The sequence below is a fragment of the Lygodium microphyllum genome, chromosome 9 (genome assembly GCF_053477565.2).
Source record: "Lygodium microphyllum isolate KBCC chromosome 9, Lygodium_microphyllum_v1.1.10, whole genome shotgun sequence".
Lineage (NCBI taxonomy): Eukaryota > Viridiplantae > Streptophyta > Polypodiopsida > Schizaeales > Lygodiaceae > Lygodium > Lygodium microphyllum.
Genome location: NC_141143.1, coordinates 162,082,618 through 162,108,084, shown reverse-complemented (window position 1 = coordinate 162,108,084; position 25,467 = coordinate 162,082,618). Strand labels below are relative to the sequence as shown.

The 25,467-nt window shown below is 35.9% G+C and overlaps 1 protein-coding gene across 1 annotated transcript; it reads left to right on the top strand.

Moving 5' to 3' along the window:
- The first annotated feature begins 17,860 nt into the window (after window positions 1-17,860).
- LOC148031812 (uncharacterized) lies at window positions 17,861-19,032 on the top strand. Its single transcript, XM_087685607.1, has 3 exons — window positions 17,861-17,981; window positions 18,147-18,599; window positions 18,728-19,032. The coding sequence occupies exons 1-3, from the start codon at window positions 17,861-17,863 to the stop codon at window positions 19,030-19,032; spliced, it is 879 nt and encodes a 292-aa protein (XP_087541733.1).
- Window positions 19,033-25,467: the final 6,435 nt, after the last annotated feature.

The following is a 25,467-nucleotide window of genomic DNA, read 5'->3' as shown; positions in this document are numbered from 1 at the left end:
CAGCAATCTTGTGGTAGAATACTCATGTATCTCGGTAGCATTTGGATGAACTATGATCACCTACTCCCTACATGCAACAAATTATATGCAGTCATACAAGCTAGAATCCCTACAACTCTTGAACTTGACGCCTTTGTGGAGCTTAGGGTGTTGGTTATTGATGATGGTATGGTACTAAATGATCAATGGTAGGCCCATCGATGTTCATGAGCATTGAATGCTCAATCTTAGCTTATATGAGGCTGGTTTGTTGGCTAGCTATAGCCTGATTAAAGGTTGGAAAGTGTATGAGCATTGATACTCATATGCCTATGTATTGAGTTTTAGTGAGTGTGGCACATCTCTAGGATATCATTGAGCAATGTTGGAAGAAGAAAGGTTTACTAACATGGTTCCATATAAGCATGGATATGTTTGTACTAGGGATGGTACTCAGTACAGTATTGGAGCATAAGGGTGTGGTACCCTTGGTAATTCATGATGGCCAAAACAAAAGTATGCATGATGTATTACATGTCCCCTCTATTACAAAGAATCTACTATCAGTTGGTCAAATGTATTACATGTGCACTCTATTACAAAGAATATTATGTCAGTTCGTCACATGACAAAAGCCAAACTTACAAGCTCTTTAATAAGCATGGTTTTTTTATAAAGGAATTTGACAATGGCTGCAAATTAATTACTCAAGGAAAAAGACATGGTTGGATGTTTACACTTGATTTTACATTGGCTTAAAGGAAAAAGACATGGTTGGATGTTTACACTCGATGCAACATTGTCTTAGTTGAAGTCAGCCATGTTTGCACATGGTCAGGACATTATTAGAGACCTTGAAATTTTGCACAAGAGAATTGGTCACATGAATATTTAGGCTACAAACTATGCAAAGAAAGCAACTGCTTGTTAAGGTTTGTATATATTGAGTTAGGTCATGTCTGTGATGCATGTTAGTTTGGCAAGCAAGCATTGTTTCCCTTTATGAAACATGTATAGAATAGCTCTAGACCACTATAGTTGATACACTCTAATGTATTGGGACCAGCCCATAATGCATCTCTTGGAGGATCCAAGTATTATATGACATTTGTAGATTATTTTAGTAGGTATACATGGGTGTATATCTTGAAGTATAAATATGAGGTGTTTGCTATCTTTAAGGACTTTAGACAATAGGTTGAAAAGGAATTTGATTATCATATTTCATGTATGAGATCTGACAATGGCAATGAATGTGTATCTAATGAGTTTGATAGATATTTAGCAAAGAATGGCATTCACAGGTAGTTCACATGTAGTTGTACTCCAAAGCTTACTGGAGTGGCTAAAAGAAAGAACTAAGTAGTTATTAAGACTGATCATGCAATGCTAAATGAGAAAAACATGCCACTGCACTACTAGGTTGAACCTGTTATGACAACAATGTATCTGCTGAGACCATAGGCATTCATGACATGACACCATACCAAAAGTTGTATAGGTATAAACCAGACATCAGCCACTTGAAAGTTTTTGGCTACATTACATATGTACATACTCCATATGAGAACATGTAAAAATTGGATTCTAAGACACAAAAGTGTGTGTTGATTGGTTATGCTTAGAAGCACAAGGCCTACAAATGTCTTGATCTATCAATTCGTGAAACTATATTCAGTAGAGATGTTATCTTTGATGAACTAGCTATGTGATATGCATCACTACTACTATTCCTACATATTAATATACCTTCAGATCATGTATCCACTATTACTCCCCAGTAGAGTACTACTATGTCAAAGCCTACCAGTGATGTCTCCCCCAGTATATCTCCTTGGATTGGCATGTTACAAAGTTATGCATCATCGTCCATTGATAGCACTATGTCAATGAGGGTGAGAAATTATGTAGAAAGTGAAAGCAAAAAATTTCTATTGGTGATTATCCTCATTTTTTGACATCTGGATATGATTTGGTTGCTAGTCTAGACAGTGAACTTGGCATTCCATCTATGTATACTCCTAGTGTTAGACAAAGTAGATATGTACCACCTCATGAAAGAGGGGAATCTAGCTGTGCACTGCAGTTGAGATGCTCATCATCACAAAGAGTGAGATACCTAGTTGATAGACTTACATACAGTGGATACTGTGTAAAGCATTATGCGTATATGACTAAGGTCATGGAATACAAAGAGCCTGGTACATTTAGTGGAGCAGTCGTGGATAAGAACTGGGTGCAAAGCAATGTATGAGAAAATGAATGCATTGGTTGAAAGTTAGACTTGGAGATTGGTTACACTGCCTGATGGCAAAAAGTCTATTAGTTGTAAATGGGTGTATAAAGTAAAGTGCAAGTCTAATGGCAGCATTGAAAAGTATAAGGCTAAGCTAGTGGGTGAAAGGATATGCACAACAATATGGTTTGGACTATCAAGAGACTTTCAACCCTGTTGCTATGATGGCAACTATCCAATTGCTTTGGCTATAGAAAAGGGTTAGAAATTACAACAAATGAATGTGAAGAATGCTTTCATGAATGATGACTTGGAAGAAGAAGTGTTTATGGATCTTCCTGAATGGTATGTACACCCTTATAATGTGAATTCTATCTACAAGCTGAAAAAAGCTATTTATAGATTGAAACAAGCTCCAAGAGCTTGGCATGCATGCATTACCAGCTACTTGAAGAGTCTTGGATTTACAATTGGCAAGGCTAATCACAATCTCTTCGCCAAAAAGACAAGAGTAGGTCTTGTGGTGCTAAAATCATCTATGTAGATGACCTCATTATTACATGTGATGATGGCATTGGAATACAGGATGCAATGTCAATGCTGAAAGATGAGTTTGGCATGAAAGATTTAGGTGAGCTGAAATTCTTCTTAGGTATTAAAGTGGTAAATTTAGCCAATGGACTTTGGCTTATGCAGAGATAGTATGCATTGGAAATGCTAAAGGAGTATGGCATAACAAATTGTAAACCATTAGATACTCCATTTTATTAGAATACCAAGTTGGATGTGGATATTGGAGCTGAAATTGTAGGCATTACCATGTATAAGCATATGGTGGGAAGTCTTATCTACTTAATCATCATTGGGCTTGATCTTAGCTACTCAATTGGGTTTATCAATCAGGTTAAATAGAAGCCCAAAAATCCCCATTTGGATGCAGTGCGAACAATTATACATTATATCAAGGCAATGGTAGATTATGGACTCTTTTATATGAGAAAGATAAAGACCTAAAGCTCGTGGGATATACTCATGTAGGATGGGCTAGTTGTCCTTATGATAGACGATCTACTAGTGGTTATGCATTTTGCCTTGCTAGTAGCATGATTAGCTAGAGTATCAAGAAACAACCAACAATTACACTCTTTAGAGGCATAGTACAGAGGTGCTACATTAGTAGCTTGTGAGATTCCTTGGTTTTTGAAGTTGATGAAAAATTTGAGTGTGCAGGTAGATACTCTAGTGACATTGTATTGTGATAATATGAGTAGTGTACTTTTGGCTACAAACCCTACTTATCATGCCAAAACAAAACATATAGAGATACGTTATTACTATATACAGAAGATAGTAGTTGCAGGAAAGGTTGACCTCTTGGATGTTAAGACAAAAGACCAAGTAGCCGATATCTTTACCAAGTCACTAGTAGGTAATCTGAAATTCTGTCACTTTAGAGAGATGTTTGGAATACAATATCTTCCCTGAGGTTGAGGGGGAGTGTTGAGAGTCAAGCTCATGTATTATGATGCTTAGCTTGACATGACAGCTGTAGACCCTAACTATCAATAGCCATGTATGTGTCATTAATAAGTCGAGCAAACTAGGTCAACTAGAGTTAGTAAGGAAGTAAGACCTATCTTGATTATATTCTATTGTAGACAGAGAAGTGTATGAGTATGACTGAAGAATAATGGAAGAAGAAGAGAGCATACTCCTCATGGTTCCTGCTCCTCTCTACTACTACATCCTTTCTCTTGCATTTTTTATCACATAGTACCCATTGAGCTAAATTTGACCCACTAGAAGCTACTCATGAACTTATAATCCCTCTCTAGACAATCACATATAGTAATCCGTGTAACTTAAAGATGTGCTCCATGAACTGACAAGCCACCTACAATGCAATAATATGTATCATCGTGAGAATAAAATGGGTTGCTTTGGTGAGTCTATTTACCACTACATAGATGTTGTTCCATCATCTTTTAGTTGCAATCAAGTCAGTAATAAAGCCCATGGTTATATGTGTCCACTTTCCTTTAGGAATAGGTAATGGTTATAATTAACCACCTAGATTATGAGCGATGTGCTTATTCTATTAGCATGGAATGCACTTTGTGATATAATCCTTAACATCTTTCCACAATCCCTTCTAGTGAAAACTCTTGGAGTTCTTATCATAGGTCCTGAACACACCTAAGTGTCCAATTGTGGACAAAGAATGCATCTCCTCTATAGTTTTCATCAGAAATTGAGAAGAAGAGGGAATAACAATCCTACCATTGAACCAAATCATGTCATTCTTAAGCTAAAAATGTGAGTTTTCCTCCATTAATCTTTGCTGTAATTTCTAAAATGTATAGTCAAGCTCTTCATTCAAAAGTTCAGCTTCCTATAGCTTTTCAACCTAGTCACTATGAAGTTGCTGAAACTTTACATACCCACATCCTAGAAAGAGAATCAATCAATGTGTTACCCTTTCCCCATGTATGCCTAATGTCAAAATCGTAGTTTTGTAAATTAGCCACCCAACTATGCTACTGAGGAGTGAGATTTTACTAAGTACATGTGATCACTCTTGACCCTAAATTGACTACCATACAAATAATGGTGCCACTTATTGATCACATGGAGTATGGCCAATGTCTCATGGTCATACACATTCATAGCTATCTCTTTATCTCTGAGCTTGCGACTCTCAAAGGCAATGATACCATTCTACTATAATAATTAGTCCTAATGACATCACCCAAGAAATGGTATAACCAACAATTAGTCCTAAAGGCTATTTTGATCTCACAACCCTCTCTCATATGGATTTGATGGTAATCTAACATCAAGCCAATCTTTGTAAAGAACTTAGTCCCCCTTGAGCTCATCCTGTAAATCATCCATTGTGGGAATCGGGCACCTTTTTTTCACTATGATCTTGTTTAAATCTCTTTAATCTATATACATTCTAAAATATCCATACATCTTTACAAAACAAGACCGCCAAAGCATATGGTGAAGAACTAGCTAAAACTTACAACATGATAGTTCTTAAAGATGTTGTTAAAGGAAGATATTGAGGATCAAACTATGGGTGCACATGTTGAATTTGAAGATCATGAAGAGGATCCTAAGTAGGATTACTTCCATGACCTAGTAGATGGCTTTCTACCCAGGTGGGCATGTACCATTTGATGTGGGTGGGAGGACTAATCTACATATTATTGCCACTACACTTTGTTCTATCTTCATGGATGCTTGGACAGGCTATATGAGCCCTAATACACTCTGTATGAAGGATACCATTCATGGGAAAGATATTTTTATCCTAATAAACAATGGCAATACACATAGCTTTGTAAATAAGTAAGTTGTTGACAGGATGAATTTTCTTCTCATTGATTTACAATAGCCCATAAAGGTGCAAGTAGCCAATGGCAAAGAGGAAATTTCCACCTAGATGTGTCCATAGGTTCACATATAGTTGGTTGAAAACTATAAAGTAAAAGTGAACTTGATTACCTTAGAAATGGAGCCCATAGATATAGTACTTGGGTGTGATTGGCTAATAACTTTATGAAGGATTACGATAGATTCTTCACAGCTGTACATAGAGTTTGCCATTGATTAGCAACCTATCCATCTATAGCGAATCCATATTAAGTCTAAGTTTTAGTTTATCACCATTAAACAACTCAAAAAGGTGTACAAAAAGAGCTCTCGGATTTTTGTTTACACTTGAATAAAGAGATAGTAGATTAATCCAAGGAATTAGTTGATAATTCAAATTAAAAGCTCTAGTAGAGGAGTACACGCATTTATTTCATGTGTCTACAGCACTACCTCCAAAGAGAGCAATGGATCACTCTATTGACCTAGAGCCTTACTCCAAGCCAATCAATAAGCCATCCTACAGATTATCTAGTAGCCAAGAAAATCATAAAGCCTTTAGAGATGGGTCTCATTGAGCCTAGTTCTTCACAATATGCTTCACCAGTCTTGCTAGTAAAGAAGAAGGATGGATGTTTTAGAATATGCATAGATTACAAAGATTTAAACAAGAACAAAATGAAGAACATGTATCCTATTCCCAAAGTGAATTATTTGATGGATGAGCTCAAGAGGGCTAAGTTCTTTACAAATATTGACTTGAGATTAGGTTACTATTAGATATGTATGATAGAAAGTAATGAGATGAAAATAGTATTTAGGACTAATCATGGGTTATACCATCTCTTGGTGATGGCATTTGAGCTAACCAATGCCCCAACCACTTTCTAGAGTCTAATGAACAAAATATTGTTCCTCTTCAAAATTATTCTAGCATTCTTCCATAATATACTCATTTACTGCAAGACATTGGAGAACCATCTTTCACACATGAGGAAAGTATTTGATGTGTTAAGATACCACAGACTCTTTGGTAAAGGAGACAAAGTGCTCTTTTATGCAAATAAAGGTGGAGTACTTAGGCCATATTGCTAGCTAGAAAGGTATCCAAGTTGATCCTAAGAAGGTGCAATGTGTCAGAGATTGGCAACACTTATAAACATTATTTCTCTTAAAGGATTTCTTGGTCTATCATCATTCTACCACATGTTCATGAAGCATTATGCAACTATAGTAGTTCCTTTGACTAATAGATTGAAGAATGAAGCTTTCTTTTGGGATGCCATTATAGATAGAAGCTTCAATCAACTAAAGGAACTCCTCACTTTTGCTCTTATCTTAGTATGCCCAAACTTGCAATACTATATTGCTCCTATCAGCAATAATATATCATGGTGTTGTTGCCTTTGGAGTGGCAAGCTCATAGATAAAGAAATGGCTATGAATGGTTATGACTAGGAGATATTGGGTATACTCTATGCAATCAAGAAATAGCACCATTATTTGTATGGTAGCCGGTTTAGGGTCAAAAGCAATCACAGGGTCCTTAAGCACTTCCTTACTTAGTCAAATCTCACTCCTAAGTAGTATAAGTGGACAAAACTATAATTTTAACATCACGCATAAATGGGGCAAGGATATAAGAGTGGTTGATTCTCTTTCGAGGCTATGGGCATGTAAAGTTTTAGCCATGGCTAAACCTCATAGTGACTACATTGAAGAGCTATAGGAAGATTGTCTTTTCGATGAAGAGCTCAATCATACATTTCAAAAATTATAGCAAGTATTAATGGAGAAAAACTCACATTTTCAACTTACGAATGGCCTCATTTGGTTCAATGGCATGATTATTCTTTCGTCTACTTCTCAATTTAAGATGAAAATTATAGAGAATATACATTTTTCACCCACCATAGCTAGACACTTAGGTGGTTCAAGACCTATAATAAGATCTCCAAGAGTTTTCATTGGAAGGGATTGTGAAAAGATGTGAAGGATTATGTCATGAAGTGCATTCCATGCCAACAAAGTAAGGATAACACTCATAATCCATTTGGTTTGCTATAACCATTGCCCATTCCTAAAGGAAAGTAGATGCATAGAACCATGGTTTTTATTTCTGGCTTGGCTACAACTAAAAAGGTATGGAACAACATCTATATGGTTGCAGATAAACTCACCAAGGAAACCCATTGTTGCATCACGGATGGCTAGTAAATTCATGGAGCATATCTTTAAGCTATATGGATTACTACATGTGACTATGCATGACAAGGACTCTAAGTTAATAATGAGGAGCTTTTGGCAACGAGTATTCACCTCCATGGGTAATAAGTTTGCTTCCTCTATAACTTGTCATTCACAAACTAATGGCTAGACAAAAATGGTCAACAAGTGGTTAGAGACCTACCTTAGAAATTTTTTTCATGATGTGCAACATGTATGTGACTCCTGGTTACACTTGGCCACGTTTGATTATAACAATTCCATCCAGACCAGCATTGGAGTTTCTCTCTTTAAGGGCTTATATAGCTATAAAGTGCTCCTTCCCACAATTATTTTTAGTGAGAAGATGAACTCTCTTGGGAAAAGGAATTAGAGAGGATGAAGACCCTTCTTCAATAGTGTAAAGTGAATCTTAGGAAAGTCCAAGAGCAAACGAAAACATATGCTAATGAGAAGATGTGTCCTATGGAGTTCTAGGAAGGAGGGTTGGTTTTTCTGAAAGTACCCAAGTCTTGTTATTCTATCTTGAAAGATGGTCCCAGCAATAAACGTGTTCACACGTTTTATAGACCATACATGATTCTAAAGTGCATAGGAGACTTAGCATACAAACTAGAACTACCCTCTTTCACTAAGATTAATAATGTGTTTAATGTCAGTAAACTCAAACTATTTTATGGCACCCAAGTTGATACAATAGATGAGTTATCTCCCATTGATGCAGATGGTCTCATATAGTACATTCCTGATGACGAGATCATAGAACAACATGAGAAGAAGCTTCACTCTAGGTCCATCATTAAGTACCTTGATTAAGTGGAGAGAATAACCACTTGAAGAAGCTTCTTGGAGACATAATTCTATTCTGGATGAGTTTTTCTATCTTTGGGATGCTTTAGTGGCTAATGCATAGCTCTAGTTGGGTCAAATTGGTCACAAATAGGACCTAGACAGCTATTTGCTTTAGAATAGATTATATTTTTTCCTATTTTTAGGAAAGTGCCACTTATATAGGGTCAAAGTGCTCTTTGAAAGCTTTATGTATTGATTTGTGGCATGCCTCATTTGGACTATTCTTTGAGGAGTTATGGTAGTTTTTGTCCAGCACGGCTTATTATTACAACAAGCTATCTACTCATTGCATGTATCTTTTCTCGAAGATTTAAAGGTTCAAGCTCTCTCTTAAAGACATCCAAATGCTATCTAGTATAGAGACTTCTACATATGTCTCCATCTCAATCAAAGATTTGATTTTCTCATTCATTTCCTATCATTTGTATGACTATAAAACAAAGTACTACCTTGTTATGTCCATACTTCTAGCCATTGTAATAACTTTCCAATTTTGTTTTTGTGGGCAAAAACGTTAGGGTAGCGATGGAATGTAAGATATTGGGAAGAGACATTATTTTAGTGTGGCTTATTAAATAATACCATGTCACATTGACATAGGTATATAAGGTGTTGAGACTTGTACTATTTCACCAATTCATTGATATATATTAGAGTGTCTTCATCTTACCTTCTCTTTCATGGCTTCTCCCACCTCTCTCTTGTCTTTCTAGTATTTCTCTCTCATGATCACTTAGTCTCTCTCCTCTTTTCTCTCTCTCTTTTGAACTCTTCTCTCTCATGTCTAAGTCCTCTTCTTGATAACATACATAGGAAATTTTAATGCCTCAAACTTTTCATATTTTGAAAATGGATGAAAATGTTGACAAATTCTCTTGAAACTTTATTCTTTTTTTTTTATAACTTATACTTTCAACTTTTTCTGCGATCATAAATTCATGTATTTAGATGAAAAATAAGAAAAACTTCATACATTTTTATCTACCATCTCAAATGCTAATTGGCAAGACAAAAAATCAATATGTAAATATACTATATAGTAAATTGCAACTAATAATATTATATTAGAAACTATTAGTCCAGTTCTATGCAACAACTAACTAAACTAACAATAGTATGTTCCAGGTAAAACTTTACACAATCTAGATAAAAACCTAGTAACTGCAATCAATTTGACGATAATTATTTTCAACATATACAATGAACATTCTAACATCTCATTTCTTCAAAACATGTATGTCAGGTATGGAGGCTTGGTTATCTCAATATGACTACTATAAATGAGATAAAGAAAGCTATTATTATACAAGTCCCATTTGTATTGAATAGCATATTTTACATCATTGCTATGGAAACAATAAAGGATAATAACATCTAGATTGGATCAAGGCTGACATAAAGTTAATATGTAAATATTGTGGATGATTATAATGGAAGTAATTATTTCAACATATTTAAATCAATATTTTCCAAAAATTTGATTTATTTATTTTATTTTAACAAGATAGTTCCAATAAAATTAAATGGATCTAACCAAAATAATTTGTACAATTTTTTAAATAATAGACTCCTAGAAGTACAATATGCACATTACACTAGCTTAACATTAAGTAATAAGCTCGGGTAAGTTACTATGTATAAAAATGTGCATCACGTGAGTTCAAAAGAAGGGAATTTTAAAAAAGATAGGCTTACAGATATACATTCACAAAAGGAAAAAATTTAAAACACATAAATTTATTCATAAAAGGAGTATATATATTCCATGTGTGTATTTTTTACATAAGGGTATTATTAATTCATAAAACCAACCAAGATTTTCTTACAAAAAAGGGGGTCTCAAATAATGCCTTCCACTTATGAGCACTCATGTGGTGATGGACTTGTCAGTTTTGTAGACTCTTTGTAGACAATAGAACTGGTTAGATGTGATAAGAGCTAAGATTTATAGGTAGGGGCCATTGGAGCTCTTGGAATGTTTGTGGAGGTTGCATAAGTGAGACATCCAAAAGCCTTGGGTATGGACATGTTTAGTGGCATGAGTATTGTAGTTGTGTAACCAAATGGTGACCACATGAGACCACATGCTCTTCACTCACTCTTCAACACTCCAACATCTCCACAAGTTGATTTGACAGGTGTATGAGATGGCTCCTAAGAGTTGCACCACCCCTAAATACATGACTTGAGCTAAGAATGCAAAACAACCACATGTAGGTAGAGTTGATAGTGGACGAGTAGTGGACCCAGAGCTTGATGTGCTACACAGATGAGAGAGAAACCACAATCAAAGGAGAGAGAGACAACAAACTTCCATGTTTGGAGAGTCAATAGAGTAAACCCACTAGATGAGGTTCCTTATTTTGTGGGGTTGAGGTGGGGTTAAAGTTTAGAGAGTTATTGGACACATGCAGGTCAATGGCTCATCAACGGCCACTTTTGCAACTTGCGCATGTCAATTGACCTACATGTGTCGAGTGTGTGTCTTGGCCCTAATACCTTTTCCATTATTTTATAATTACAACATACTTTCTCCGAGCTTTCTCCCTAATTAAAGTGATATTGAAACACATGTATTTTCATGCTCATCTGTCTCTCAAACAGGAGTGTGTGCATGTGCACACACATACACATAGTCTCTCTCCCTCCTATCATACTTGAAGCCTGAAGGAGGCCTGAAGTCACCACTCGGGTAAGCTACTATGTACTCACTATGTATAAATCCTAGGCATTACGTGTGTTCAAGGCATCTCTATCACTCTCCCACTAAACATGCACCAAGCTACCTAAAGTTTCAGACCTCTATAAAGAATGAAGATTCAAGTTGCACACTATGGTCATCCCCTTGAGCCATTCTCTCTCTCTCTCTCTCTCTCTCTCTCTCTCTCTCTCTTTCAAACATGCATATCCTCCCTCTGCGTGGAGCAACCCTGAACAGATTATGCTTCATAAAATAGGTGAAAATCTTTCTTATGTTGATGCAAGTGCCTCAAGTTTAGATAAAATTTTACCAGTTCTAAACTATTCTAAAGTTTTTTTTGTTAATTTCAGGTCTAGTTATTCACAGCAAAAGATGTTCCTTGGTAGATTGGCACAAAATTCCAATAGGATCTTTTATAGGAAATCTTTACATGCAAAAGGCCATGTCAGTGTAGATGACTCACCTCCAGGATTTGAAGGGATTATTGTTAAACATGCCAAAGTTAATGTACTTGCCTCTCAAAGTTAATGTACTTGCCTCTCACTTGCCTATGCAATAACAAAAACACACAAGCAACACACATACGAGAGACACATACCTTGGCACTGTATTGACAAGGTCATCTAATGAAGTAAGCTTAGATTTTGTTAAAAGCATTCACTTTTTTATTCTGTAATGCTTCTGCAACTTCTAAATCTACATTTATGGATATTTCAAATTATTTATGACTCTCCCCACAAGTTGTTGTTGAATGTGAAAGTACTAAAGTGTCTACGAAGCAGCAAACAGAAGTGAGAGTATTGGAAGCTATACTCAAGCTATACATCTATAGATTTCTGTAATCCCTCCTCAAACCCTCAAAGGCTCCTCAATGGGGTTCTTTCTTGTCACCTATGAAATTGCATGTGAAACATTAAATGTGATGTAGTGATACTGTGTTGTGCAGTCTTCCAGAACCCAAGGAAGTGCTAACAAATGTTGAGGATAACTTGATTCCTTCTATAGCTTTGATACATGTTGAATATGATGAGAGGATGATGATGAAGTTGAGGAAGGAAGTGTGCCAGATAAAGTGTGGCAATGCATCTTGGTATGAGTTCTCTATGAGATATTGTATACTTTTTAGTGTGTATTTTTTATTGCCTTAATTGTTTTTTCAGTAGTAGCAAGCACAATTCTTGGTTTTAAACCTAATCTCTTTGACTTGAGGATTTATGACACCCCAAGCTACTCACTAATTCTCTCTGACAAGTGAAATAAAATCTTTTTACAAGCCGAAAGTGTACGTTTGTTGGTTACGGGGATTTCTTTGGTGTAAAAGGTTTTTGGTTATATAATCCGGGCACTCGCATTTTTACCTTTCGTTGTCATTGTTATTTGCAGTCACTGGGAGTCTGGAGACTGGGAGAATGTCACCAGGAGGAGGATGTGAAGGTGGGGCCAGGCTCACAGCCATTGGGAAAGTCCACCACTCAACACTTTAATAATTTGGAGGCTGATCTAGAATGGGTGCCTCAAGTAAAGAAGAGTTTTCTTAGGAAGGAGTGAGGGTTAATCCTCAATGATTGCAAATTTTAGTGGCAGTACCGCAATACCTCAGCTCTCTCCTGCAACAGTCTTGTGCAACAGTCTCGTGTAGGCTACCATTCCACGACGCAAACATGTTCACCAACCTCCCTCTTCCTTTACGAGCACATGAGGCACGGTCTCATTCTCGACAGTCGAAAGTGTACGTTTGTTGGTTACAGGGATTTCTTTGGTGTAAAAGGTTTTGGTTATATAATCCTGGCACTCGCACTTTTACCTTTCACTGTCATTGTTATTTGCAATCATTGGGAGTCTGGAGACTGGGAGAATGTCGCCAGGAGGAGGATGTGAAGGTGGGCCCAGGGTCACAACCATTGGGAAAGTCCACCACTCAACACTTTAATAATTTGGAGGCTGATCTAGAATGGGTGCCTCAAGTAAAGAAGAGTTTTCTTGGGAAGGAGTGAGTGTTAATCCTCAATGATTGCAAATTTTAGTGGCAGTACCGCAGTACCTCAACTCTCTCCTGCAACAATCTTGTGTAGCAGTCTCGTGCAGGCTACCATTCCACGATGCAAACATGTTCACCAACCTCCCTCTTCCTTTACGAGCACATGAGGCACAGTGACAGATTACAATTTTCTTTCTCTCCTGAGGCACTTCCTCTGATCATTTATGTCTCTCTCTCTCACAAAGGCGCCTCCTCCATTGCATAGCCTGAGGGAGACAGTGCGGAAGGAGCCGCAGCAGAGGCGGTTGGAGCCATAGAAGGTAGTGTAGGAGCAACAAGCACAACAAGCAACAACAAGAGCCACAATCGCTCCTCGCCTTCTTTTTCTTCTTCAGCTTTGTTGTGGACTTGGAGCACTACTTCAACACGTCGTCTTCTCATCTTTATCACCCCATCCCTCCTGGCAGAAGCCATATTGGTCATCATCCTTTGTCACCCTGCTTTGCCACCTCCTTCGACTTCAGAACAGCTTGTTATTTGTCCCTTCTGCTGCTGACTTCTCCACTCCATACTTGTTGAGAATCCAACAGGAGTGGACGTATGCTCACCGAAGGAGGGTAGCCATGGATGAAGGGTCTATCTGGTCTCTGAAGGTTGCGAAGTTTTCTCTCATGAATCGCGAATAGTAGGAGCAAGAAGAGGAGGGTAAGAAGCACCAGAGAGGAAGCGCTTCCTCTGACCAAGTCACTCTCCCTCTAACAAAGTCGCTTATGTATCTTTCTCTCACCAAGGCGCATCCTCCATTGCGCCCCTTCCTCCGTTGAAGCATCTATGTCTGCGACTAGATCAGATGCTCATCAGATTAATGCTCATCAAGTGCTCACCAGACCAAACACTCATCAGATAAACGCTCATCAAATAAAGAAGCTTATAGTGCATTGAGAATAAGTTACTGCAAATAGAAGATTATTATATTCAATAGGTAAGCTTTCTCAATGCTTTAGCTTTGAAGTACTAACATTTTAAGAAAAAGGAGTGTACTTATGAGTTGAAGTATTACATTTGTTTAGCTTGTCTTTCTATAAGTTTTTGAATACATGCAAAAATTGTAAGGTTCGCTCAATATATGATTTTAAGACGGGGAGACCTAGAAAAGACAAACACCAATTATTGCTAGAGCAATGTAAAACCACCATCCCAAGCTTGAATCATGCTGAAATTGAAATCGGAGATAATTGTGTTCTCGATGGAAAAAAATAACATATATGCCTAGCTATGTCTCCTCCTAGAAGTTACTGTATCCATGATCATACTCTATCATTCTCTTCTATTTCATTATCTTCTCTTTAGAACAATGTTATTTAGGAACCTATGTTTGTGTGGCTCATAATAATTTGAAAAGGAAATGCCAATTATATAATAGAGGGCATATTCAAAATGGGGTTAACTAAAGGATTCTAGATTGAAAGGGTTTATTGTTACCACACATTTTCTCCCCATGGCAGGTGTTGTTTTACTCTCCATAAATATGTGTCCCCTCAAGCAATCAAGATTTGTGCGATGTTAAAATCATTGTCCTTTCTTTAAGAATTGGTGCTGGTTCTTGAAGTAATGAAAGCAACTACGAATTGTGTTTTAGGGCATGGCAAAGCTTTAAAGACCCATCCACAAATTATATCAGTAGCTAGTGACTTAAATAAGCTTGTAGATAAAAGAAAATTTCTATAATATGATTAGTCCCATCTTTGTTATCTATGTATTTTGATATGCATGTTACTTATGTGTTTTGTATGGTTGATTCTATCTTTGTTATTGCAAGTTATCTACAAAAAGTATAAACTACTATAGTTCAAAGTGTGCATGGGAGTTTTCATGAGTGCATGTATATGTGTACCCTTCATGCATATATGCATGGTAAGGAAGAGGTTGTTGATTGGCATACGTTATGTGTGTCATGAGGTGCTTCTTCCTTGTCATGCTTTATTTGTATATTTGAGTTTTGCCGTATATGCAAGTTGTCTTATTACTTGTGGGACATGTGGATTGGCATGTGTCGTGAACTCGACATATACATGTCATGATACCTTTGTCGTCTTGTGATAAGTGTATGTAGGGCCGAAAAGTGCTTGCCAAATAGGCACTTAGCCGTGAATTTGGCAAGTGAGTGTCTTTTGGTGGGCATGTCACAATCGACTTGGCACTGTGTCGTGAACTCAACACAGAGGTGTCATTTTAATTGTGACACCCTCCCTTCTCCCTTGGATATGGATGGGCACTTGGTCATGAATTCGGCTAAATAGTGCCTTGGCTTACATATGATGAATAAGTGATGGGCATTTGGTCGTATATTCGGCTGCACAATGTCCTGACACGCAAGTTATCTGGTATTCTTTGATGAAATGGGCATTTAGGCCGTATACTCAACCAGAAAATATCCTCACATGTGTAGTTGTTTTAAAAAGTGGTAATGTTTTAGCATTTTTTATATTGTTGAACTATGACTTAATGTAGTTTGTGTAACATTTTCAATGTCTAAATGGTATCATGCAATTCTATAGTTTAATCAAGGTTTACATAGAATACGTGTATAACTTGAGATTGATGTTACACATTTTTGTTTTCAATCAAAGATTACATGTCACACAAATTTATTTGAATCAATCATAGGTGGCAATTATGTTTTTAATTGAAGATCTAATGTAATCTATGTTGCATTTTCAATGTTTTTCATATACTACAATCGTGTATTTCAATGTTTTTAATTTACTGTAATCATATATTTCTTTTAATTGTATAGTTTAATCAAGATTTACATAGAATACCAGTATAACTTGAGATTGATGTTACACATTTTTGTTTTCAATCAAAGATTACATGTCACACTAATTTATTTAAATCAATCATAGGTGGCAATTATGTTTTTAATTGAAGATCTAGTGCAATCTATGTTGCATTTCCAATGTTTTTCATATATTGCAATCATGTATTTTCTTTTTAAGATCATACTACAATCATGTATTTCAATGTTTTCATATACTGTAATCGTGTATTTTTTTTAATTGTGATTATAAGTTTTATTAGGTTTTTGTCATTTCCATGTGCAACTGCATGGTTTAAGTCTTTGTTATCTTGCCTTTCTTTATTGTGGACAGTTTATGATTTACGATGGCCCTCAACATTGCCAAATCTCTCCGTATTTGCTTGATAGAGGCCATATCATTTTGCACAGAACATAAAATATCCTTTGTTAATAGTAATGATGTTGCTTTTGTCATCTTTTGCAACCGGGCATGTGTAGCCATGCGTACAATGTTGCAGCAACAAGGGCTTTCAAACTTAGTCACTAATGTGCTTTGGGATTCGGAGAAAATTTTACATATTTGTTGCACACTGCTTGGAAATGCACCCAAGATGCTAGAAGATCTTAGAGTTAGTCACTAATGTGCTTTGGGATTCGGAGAAAATTTTACATATTTGTTGCACACTGCTTGGAAATGCACCCAAGATGCTAGAAGATCTTAGAGAATTAGCACCAACATCTGCATCAAAGGAGAAGCTAGCCTTATGGAACACAAAGTGAAGAGAGGAGGTGGCACGCTCAAAGAGGGCCAAGTACTTGTATGGTGCAATTTCTTTGCCAAAGCATCTTAAGACCACCATAGGTGCAAGTCCTAGTTTCAATACCACCAGGCAACAAGGTGATTTGTCAAGGGCAGGAACTATATTGCACACATTGAGGAATCACCAATGTGCACCAACAATTGGCATTCCCTTTGATGCTATCAAGCCAGGGAGAGTTATTGGCCAAGGTTCCTTCGGAAAGTGTGTTGAAGCTACCATAGACAGTATTAGCTATTTTCCTTCAAATTTAGCATATTGTGCTAAAAGGCAAGGAACCGCATGTTGGCAGATGATAGGGCCATGCGAGTATCATTTGCAGATCTTGATGACTTTTTGAGGACGAAGTGTGGCATTGATCCTACAAAGACACAAAGACCACTCGTAGAGCTTGGCCCTATCCTAGCTCACCCTTACTAAATAATCCACATCTTGCAATCTCTTCCCATATTTTGTAAAACATCTAATCTAGTTTTACTAGTCTCTATGAATCATGGATCCAAAGATGCCTCGAAACACATCATAATTTTTTGTAAAACTCTATGGAATACAATCTGTAATTTGTACTATATAATACCATCTCATGAGCATCATACTCCATCTCCATGCCATCAAGTAGAATGTAAATGCTTTACATGCTCGAGTAATATTTGTATGGGTTGGTTCAAGCCATTTGACTCATATATGAAGTTTACTATTCTTAATCACATCTTGATAATTAGATTTTAGATCCACGATCTTTCCACAATGCTTTCCACTTTATAATTTATAAAGATAACACTTAAAAATACCATATTTTCTCATTCAATTAAGATATGCTTTAGTAACAATCTTTTAATGTTGAATGCAGGTTTTACAATTGAATAAGTGATTTTTCATTTTGGATTTCATGGGAGCTTTTTACAAGATTCAAGTAATTTTCGATGATACTCAAGAAAATCTAGGTCTTGTGAGACTAAGAAAAGATGGATCCGAACCTACCTTTGCTCAAATTCGTGAACAAATTGAAGGTGATGACCTCATAGATGGGTCTTTTAACTTCATTGAGGACAATTATATTATTAAAAAGCGACAAGAGGAGTGGTGGACTCTTAGTGATAATCTTCAAGTTTGCATCAAGAGGTGTGCTAGTGTGACGAATGAACCACGTTCTCTAAATAAGTGACAATGTTTAGAACAAGTTGTAGAGGATCAAAATGAAGCTTTAAGCAACCTCACTTCAAAGCTAAAAGGCAAATTGTTAAGTCCAAGCACTCTCGAGACTTGGAAACATGAATGCAATAGAATAAGGCTAAAGTTATTACAGTCAACAATCTCAAGGGATGATAGGTTTGAATTACACAACGAAGATATCAATGGAGAATCTCGAGTTCGTGTTTGGTGTAACGAATGTAACTCGTTGTATGGGAAAGGCTCAGTGGAAGGGAAGCATGTCACATATACTTGTGTTTCTAACTTCATGAGGACACACATCATGCAAAATAAACGTCATGAGAAAAATTATCTTATGTTTCGAGGGCTTACAAAAGTGGATATACAACATACTGTAGTTGATCAAGAACTAGATGATAAGAAAGAAATGGAAACGTCAATAGAGAAGTTACATTCTTACATGGAGAAACATAAAGGTATTATCTTTTTTCTTTGTTTGAATTTATACATGCAGTTCTTTTTATTGAAAAATAGGCTGCGCATTAGATTAGACTTTTTAATATCAAACTCGTTATATAATATAAGTCTACTTTTCATCATGTAGATTGGGATTTTGAGGTCATCGAAGCTACCTTACATGACTTCAAAGACAAAAGCTTTAATCGTGTAAGGTGCAAGTACGATGACACGTGGCTACATTTGTGTCCTTCAAGGTTTGACCTATATACAATTTTGATAGAGCATACAAAATCAATATTACACACAAAGGCATATTTGAAGGAGGAGGAAAAATCCAAGCCATTGCTCACAGGATTGCGTGGACGTCCTCGAAAGGGTATAGTGCATGATCCAAAACAAACATCTCTTAGCAAGTTCATGGTCTCTACAAAGGCTAGAAATTTAACTTAGGGTGATCCATTGGCCTCATCTCTAAATCACCATAAAGATTATGAAAATTCATTGGTAAGTTTAAACTTGTTATTTTGGAGTTTATGGAGTCACATAATTGAGGTCAGCAAGAAGAGCATCAATGTGAAATCTTTATTAGATGATCAATGTAGTGGCAAACTTTGGTTTTCAAAGCCTTTTACCAGGGCAAATCTGAATTATGGAAATACATGCTTTCAAATAGATGGTTGTTTTCGTCACATTGATTGTCCACGTATTTCAAATAGTGGGCAACCATTCACAGACTTCTCTTATGCTCATTGCAAAGGTATACCTAAGCTTTTTGACTTTAGGATGAGAGTATATAGGGAGAAGTTAGCCCAAGAGAAGAGAGGGGATAGGGGAACTAGATTTGGCAGAAGATTAGATTATCTTACTAAACAGGAGCTCAAACAAACAACACTTGTTTCCAAAAAGCATATAAGAGAACTCACTTTTAAACTATGCAAGTATAAGCTTCGCCTTGTAGCTCTTTCAGTGAAAATAAGGAGCTTACATGAAGCCAACATGGAGTCTCTTAATCGAAGAGATGTAAAGAGGTTTTGTAACAATATAATAGAAGCCCATAGATTGGGAAAGTTTGGTGGAAAACCTGCTCTCTGGGACTTCTTGCAAGACATAGCTACAAATATGTTATGATCAAAGGGAGGCCAGCGATATAGTGCAAATACCAAAGCTTTGTTTGAGGTTGCAAATATGTGGGGTGGACCAAGGTTGCATGATTTCCTCACTACTAACCTCAATGGTCCTTCACTCTCAACGACAAAGAGAGCCCATAGACAAGCCACCCACTTCATACCTGGTATACATGGATATATTTTTTACGCCATTGCTGAAATATATTGGAAGGAGAAAGAAAAACATGGCATTGCAGGAAAGATTCCCTTTATTTTGGTGGAAGATGAGACTACCATAAAGAAGTGAATAAGGTAAACATATTGCAAAATTTGTTTTTTGGGATCATAAAAAATATTATCGATCAACTTTTAAATTTTATGACATTTTTTGTTTTGATTGTAGGTGGAACCCTAAAGATGATATGCTTATTGGGTTTGATGGATACAAGTCTTTAAACCATGAGTGCAGGATTGCATCCATGATTAAAGTTGGAGAAGGAAAAGCAGGCTATGATGTAATTGTTGATGCTTTTGAGACTCGTATCATTGGTGGTTATGCAAGAGTCTTTGTTGCAAATCCACTTCATGAAGCACTTCCGCGCTTAGTTGTGGCTGCTCATTGCACATGCAATCGGTTTGATGCAAGTTTTGTCCAAAGGCAATGGAGTGAAATCTCAACATTGTGGGACGAGAAGCTTGCCTCGACAATAGGTCCTATTATTGCACATGCATCAGATGGAGATAGTCGACAAAGAAAACTAATGTTAGCTAATTATTTTCACAAACATGCACCAGATACAAGATTGAATGGGATGGATGGCCTCTCTCAGCCAAATTATCAAATGGAGAGGTTTTTGGTCTACATGATCAAGATTTTATATATAATGGAAAAAAGCTTGTCAATATTCTTGACAAACCAAAGCGTCAACTAGCTCTTGGTGATGTTTGGGTTACCTTGAATCATGTTGCTATTGTTTATGATTTCTTTTCAGTTGATAAGCATATGCTCAAGGAAGCTGATATTAGGCAAGATCATCGTCAAAATTGGGCTGCAGCACAAAGTTTGTGTAGTAGGCAAGTCCAATGGTGTTTGGGAGAGCTAGCAAATAAAGGAAAACATAGAAAAGAGAGGAGCATGGTGGGAACACAAGCTTACCTTGAAATTGTAGGAGACTACATTGATATTTTCTTGTCTCCACACTTTAGCTTGGTGGAGAGAGTCCATTTAGCAACAAAAGTGGCATTTTTTTTCAAGTTTAGAGATCTTGGATTATGAAACATGCAACATATACATTGTCAAAAAAATTTATTAGTAAGGAGGCATTCTTAGATGTACAACTCTCGTGCCACTTTGTTGTATTGCTCATAAAATATTTTAAAGACTTTCATTCAAATAAGATACTTCCAATACATTTGACTGGATCTGATGCAGTTGAAATCTTCTTCAGCAAAGTTGGGAGCATGGTTGGCCAAGAGCGCACTTATGATTTGATGGACATGCTACATAGCATAGGGATCTTGAATAGGCTTTCATATTTTGAGTGCAAGGAGAGTAGTGTGAAATTTGCACGTGCCCATAAGAAACACGAGCATGTATGGAGAGAGTTGAATCTCAAGGAGACCGTGGAAGAAGCAGATTTAGGTGATTCCAAATGTGTTTCAACTAATGAGAAGATAATTGATGCCTTGAAAAGGGGATTACAAAGTGCTCACCACATTTGTGAGTGTTTACAAATGAAACCAAAAGGTAAAGAGGATAAGCAATGGTGGTTGGAGCCTTGGTCCGAAGGTTTTTTTAATGCTTACACCAGTTCAAATTTCTAGGATTCCGATACAGATGAGGAATTTTCAGCTCCTACAAATGATGGAGTGGATTCAGAGGAGGATGTATCCACAAGTGAGATAGGACATGTAGTAGATTCTCTGTTAGATGAAAAGGACAAAGTAAATCCAGTAGTTGAGCTTGACAATAACAAGTTTCTTTGTAAATCAACATTGGTAAGTCAACTCAATGGCAATCCCACATTGTCCAAAGATAGGCTTACAAGGGTGCAACAAGGAGTATACTGTAGTAAGGAGGAGAAACATCATACTCAAACAAATGACAATCTATTTGGCATTAGTTCAGATTGTGATGTGTTCTTCCAAGAAGAGCATACCAATGGAAAGATCACAAGGCTATTGATAAGATCTTCAAAAAGTATTCAAAAAAATAAAAGCCAAAGTGTGTGGTACTTAGGACGAGTTCAAAAGATGAGAAGAAAAGTTGGTGGCGCCTATGTGGAATACAAGAGAGAGTTTAGCCTCCTAGATAGGCCCTTAGGAGTGGAGGTTCAACTTGGATGGTATCAAAAATCAAAGGGAACACGGACCTTTACATATGATTTGACAGACCTTGATATGATAGATATTGAAAGTGTCATTGCTCTTGCAAACCTCACATATGATTATAATAATAACAAATATGAGCTTGATGAAAATGATTGGAAGATCTTCAATGAATTTGTATATGACCATTGAGGATAGGTAAACAAACATTATTTTTCCTCTTTTTTAGTATCATCTCCTATGTAAATTGAGTGAAGAAAAAAAGTCTGATAGAGTGATTTTTTGGCATTTTCCTTCATGTTAATGTTTTATATTTGTATGTTTGTGTCAGGAATGCGACTAGTGGATCATGATGATGCATCTAAGCATGTCGGAATCAACATGGACTCTAGCTTTGAAAATGCCAAGGTGTTAACTAGAACACACTTATGGATTGGAGAAAAAAATTATATATCACATTTTTTGTATAGCTATATCTACTTTATAAAGGAATACAAAATAAATTTTGTATAAATGCAAAAATCAAAAAACCACATTTTTCATTGAATCATCATGTGTATTTTGTATATTCACATTTTTTGTATAGCTACATCTACTTTATAAAGGAACACAAAATAAGTTTTCAGCAAATGCAAAAATTAATTATGCGGATTATTCTAGAATATATTTTTGGGCTATAGAAATACGACATGTTTTTGCTTTTAATGTACCTACCTTCTTGAATTACAAATGAAGTGTGGCTCCATTGTGTTGCTTGAATTATGGATTGAGTAGCATTTATCTCTTGTCATCTCCAAGAGAGAGAGAGAGAGAGAGAGAGAGAGAGAGAGAGAGAGAGAGAGAGAGAGTGTGTGTGTGTGTGTGTGTGTGTGTGTGTGTGTGCGACATATATGCCTTTGATCTAGAAAAGAGGAGTCATGGAGAGGATATTTTGAGATGAACTAGATACAACGATATAATGATATACCTTGCTAGAGCCCTACTACCACCATAATAGTGCAACATCAAGATCAATATTGCAATGTAAGCAAGCCCAAAGATAGTAATAGGATGGTCAAAGTATTTAGTTATTTATTTTATTTATTAAAGACCTCTAAGACTAACTTCGGGCTAGTCTAGCTTCCTAGTAATTGTGTATCATAGCTTTAGGCAATGCTAGCAGTAAAGATACTAATGTGAATGCCTTTTGCTAGCTAGTTCTAGGTTGAGAATTGCATGCTCTAGTTATATACCTAATGTCTCTATCTAGAAATTATTTTAAAGTCTTACTTTTATTGATAAAAATTTGATATCTATCTTTGTATGTCCTATATTACAATGATATTTTCATGAACTACTAAGAGATTTTATGAACCATTAGGAGTTGCTTTGTGGTCAATTCTATATTGTAGTATATTGTATTTATACTATTACATAGGGATCTATTAAATTCTTTACTAAAAAAAATAAACTCATAGTAAGGGATTTATAAATATTGCAAAAAAGTCACATAAGGGCCAATAAAATTTTACAAAATAGGTTACATAGGGATATATAAAACATGCCTTGAATGCATGTGATGCCTGGGATTTATACATAGTAACTCACCCGAGGTAATAAGCCAATACATAACTACATATCTATACTTTTTAATCTAATAATATATTTTGTAACATGTGATTTTTATACAAATTAATTTAATATAAAACATAATAAATCTACTCTTGTATTAAAAAATAAATTTAAAGCATGTATTATTATTCTTTGTTATTAAATAAAATCTAATAAGTATAGAGGATGTATAATTTGAAAAATTCAAAAACTATTATTAAATAGCAAACTTGCATATCAAACTTGTGTAACAACATATACCATTAAAAGGAAAAATTTCCATCCATTTTTCTAATGATTTAATGTTGAATTTTAACTATCATATTAAATTGTATAACATTTGAAAACTTATTTTTTCAAACATTTAAAATTTTATTTTTCACACACTATTATCAAATTATATTGAAACAAATATGAGTATATGTCAAAATTTTGACAAATATTATAGTGTAACTAATTAAGTTTCACTAAATGTATTCAACTCAAAACTAAGTCATCAATCATTACATAACTTTTATCTCCTATGCTTATAACAAAAATTTAAACTATGATAAAATGGTAGGTTAGACATAGTCAATAGATGCACATTTAGTAAGCGCATTTATTTGCACATCTTGGAGTACATTTAAACTTGTGGCCATTAGAAAAATACCCCACACTTGCTTAATTAAACACACCCGTAAATGTTTAAAAATATTTTGTGAAAATGCATTTTTGAATGCCATTATAGACATCAAATTTAGGCATTTGCAAAAGGAAAAAAGCAAGGGAAGAGCAATTACATAGTAGAACAAGTGTGTGCGCATGCGCACACACGCAGGCACACGCGCACACACATAGAGGTTGCAACATGCAAGAGCTTAGATCCAAGGTGTAGGAGGTTTTGTGGTGCCAAGAAAACTCTCTTTTAAAAAGATCCAATATATACTTTTCTTCCTTTGTTTTGATGATCCATGGTTTATGTACTTTTGTATCCTTTTTTTAGAGCTTGTGATTTAAGCTTTTGATTTTTATTCATATTTGTTGTTGTTTAGGGTTCTTGTTTTCTTTTTGAAAATGTAACCATAGGTAATAGTTAGAGGCACATTAAATATAGTACACATCCCATAGCATTAAACATGCATGTAGCTGTATCATACACATGAATTTCTTCAACATGCGTAAATGTGGCAATTGAATACAACCATAAACACACTAGCCCTACCATAAACAAAATTTACATCAGTAACAAAATAAGATTGATCTCAACTATCAATCATACTTTAGATTTGTTAGTGGCCTACTATAATCATTTAGACCTTACTAGTAAATTTGATCCTCTCACATGCGCTAGGAAATTGTGCATCTATGGTTATGACAATACTTCATATGACTTGGTGGAATGCCATACTAAAACCTACATACTCAATTTCTTAACTCATGCCTTGATGGTAACCATGATCAAAATGTTGGGACCAAGAACTATACTCATGTTAAGGTGCATGATTTCAAGGAATGATTTGGAGCAATGTGGATTTCCATATGACAATCCATTATACCATACGAAGTCTAGCTAGAGCCATAGATGCATAGCTTCCTAAGGTCTACACATTACCCTATGAGAGCCTAATCCAAGGCTATAAGATGACACAAATAAGCATGTGAGAGAAGGGGTTTGTCAATAGCAACATATTGGGAGTGATGAATCTAGATGGAATAACATGGATCATCACACTTTAGATTAGCAAGATGAGCATCATGGGAAGAACTTGGTGGAATGCCATACTAAAACCTACATACTCAATTGCCTAACTCATGCCTTAATGGTAACCATGATCAAAATGTTGGGACCAACAACGATACTCATGTTAAGGTGCATGAT

What these genes read in the sequence shown, in the direction of transcription:
- LOC148031812 (XM_087685607.1), top strand. Translation starts at nt 17,861, where the DNA reads ATGGGAGCTTTTTACAAGATTCAAGTAATTTTCGATGATACTCAAGAA. An exon ending in AATTCGTGAACAAATTGAAG is followed by an intron (nt 17,982 to 18,146) that starts GTGATGACCTCA and finishes GACAATGTTTAG; the next exon opens with AACAAGTTGTAGAGGATCAA. An exon ending in TTACATGGAGAAACATAAAG is followed by an intron (nt 18,600 to 18,727) that starts GTATTATCTTTT and finishes TTCATCATGTAG; the next exon opens with ATTGGGATTTTGAGGTCATC.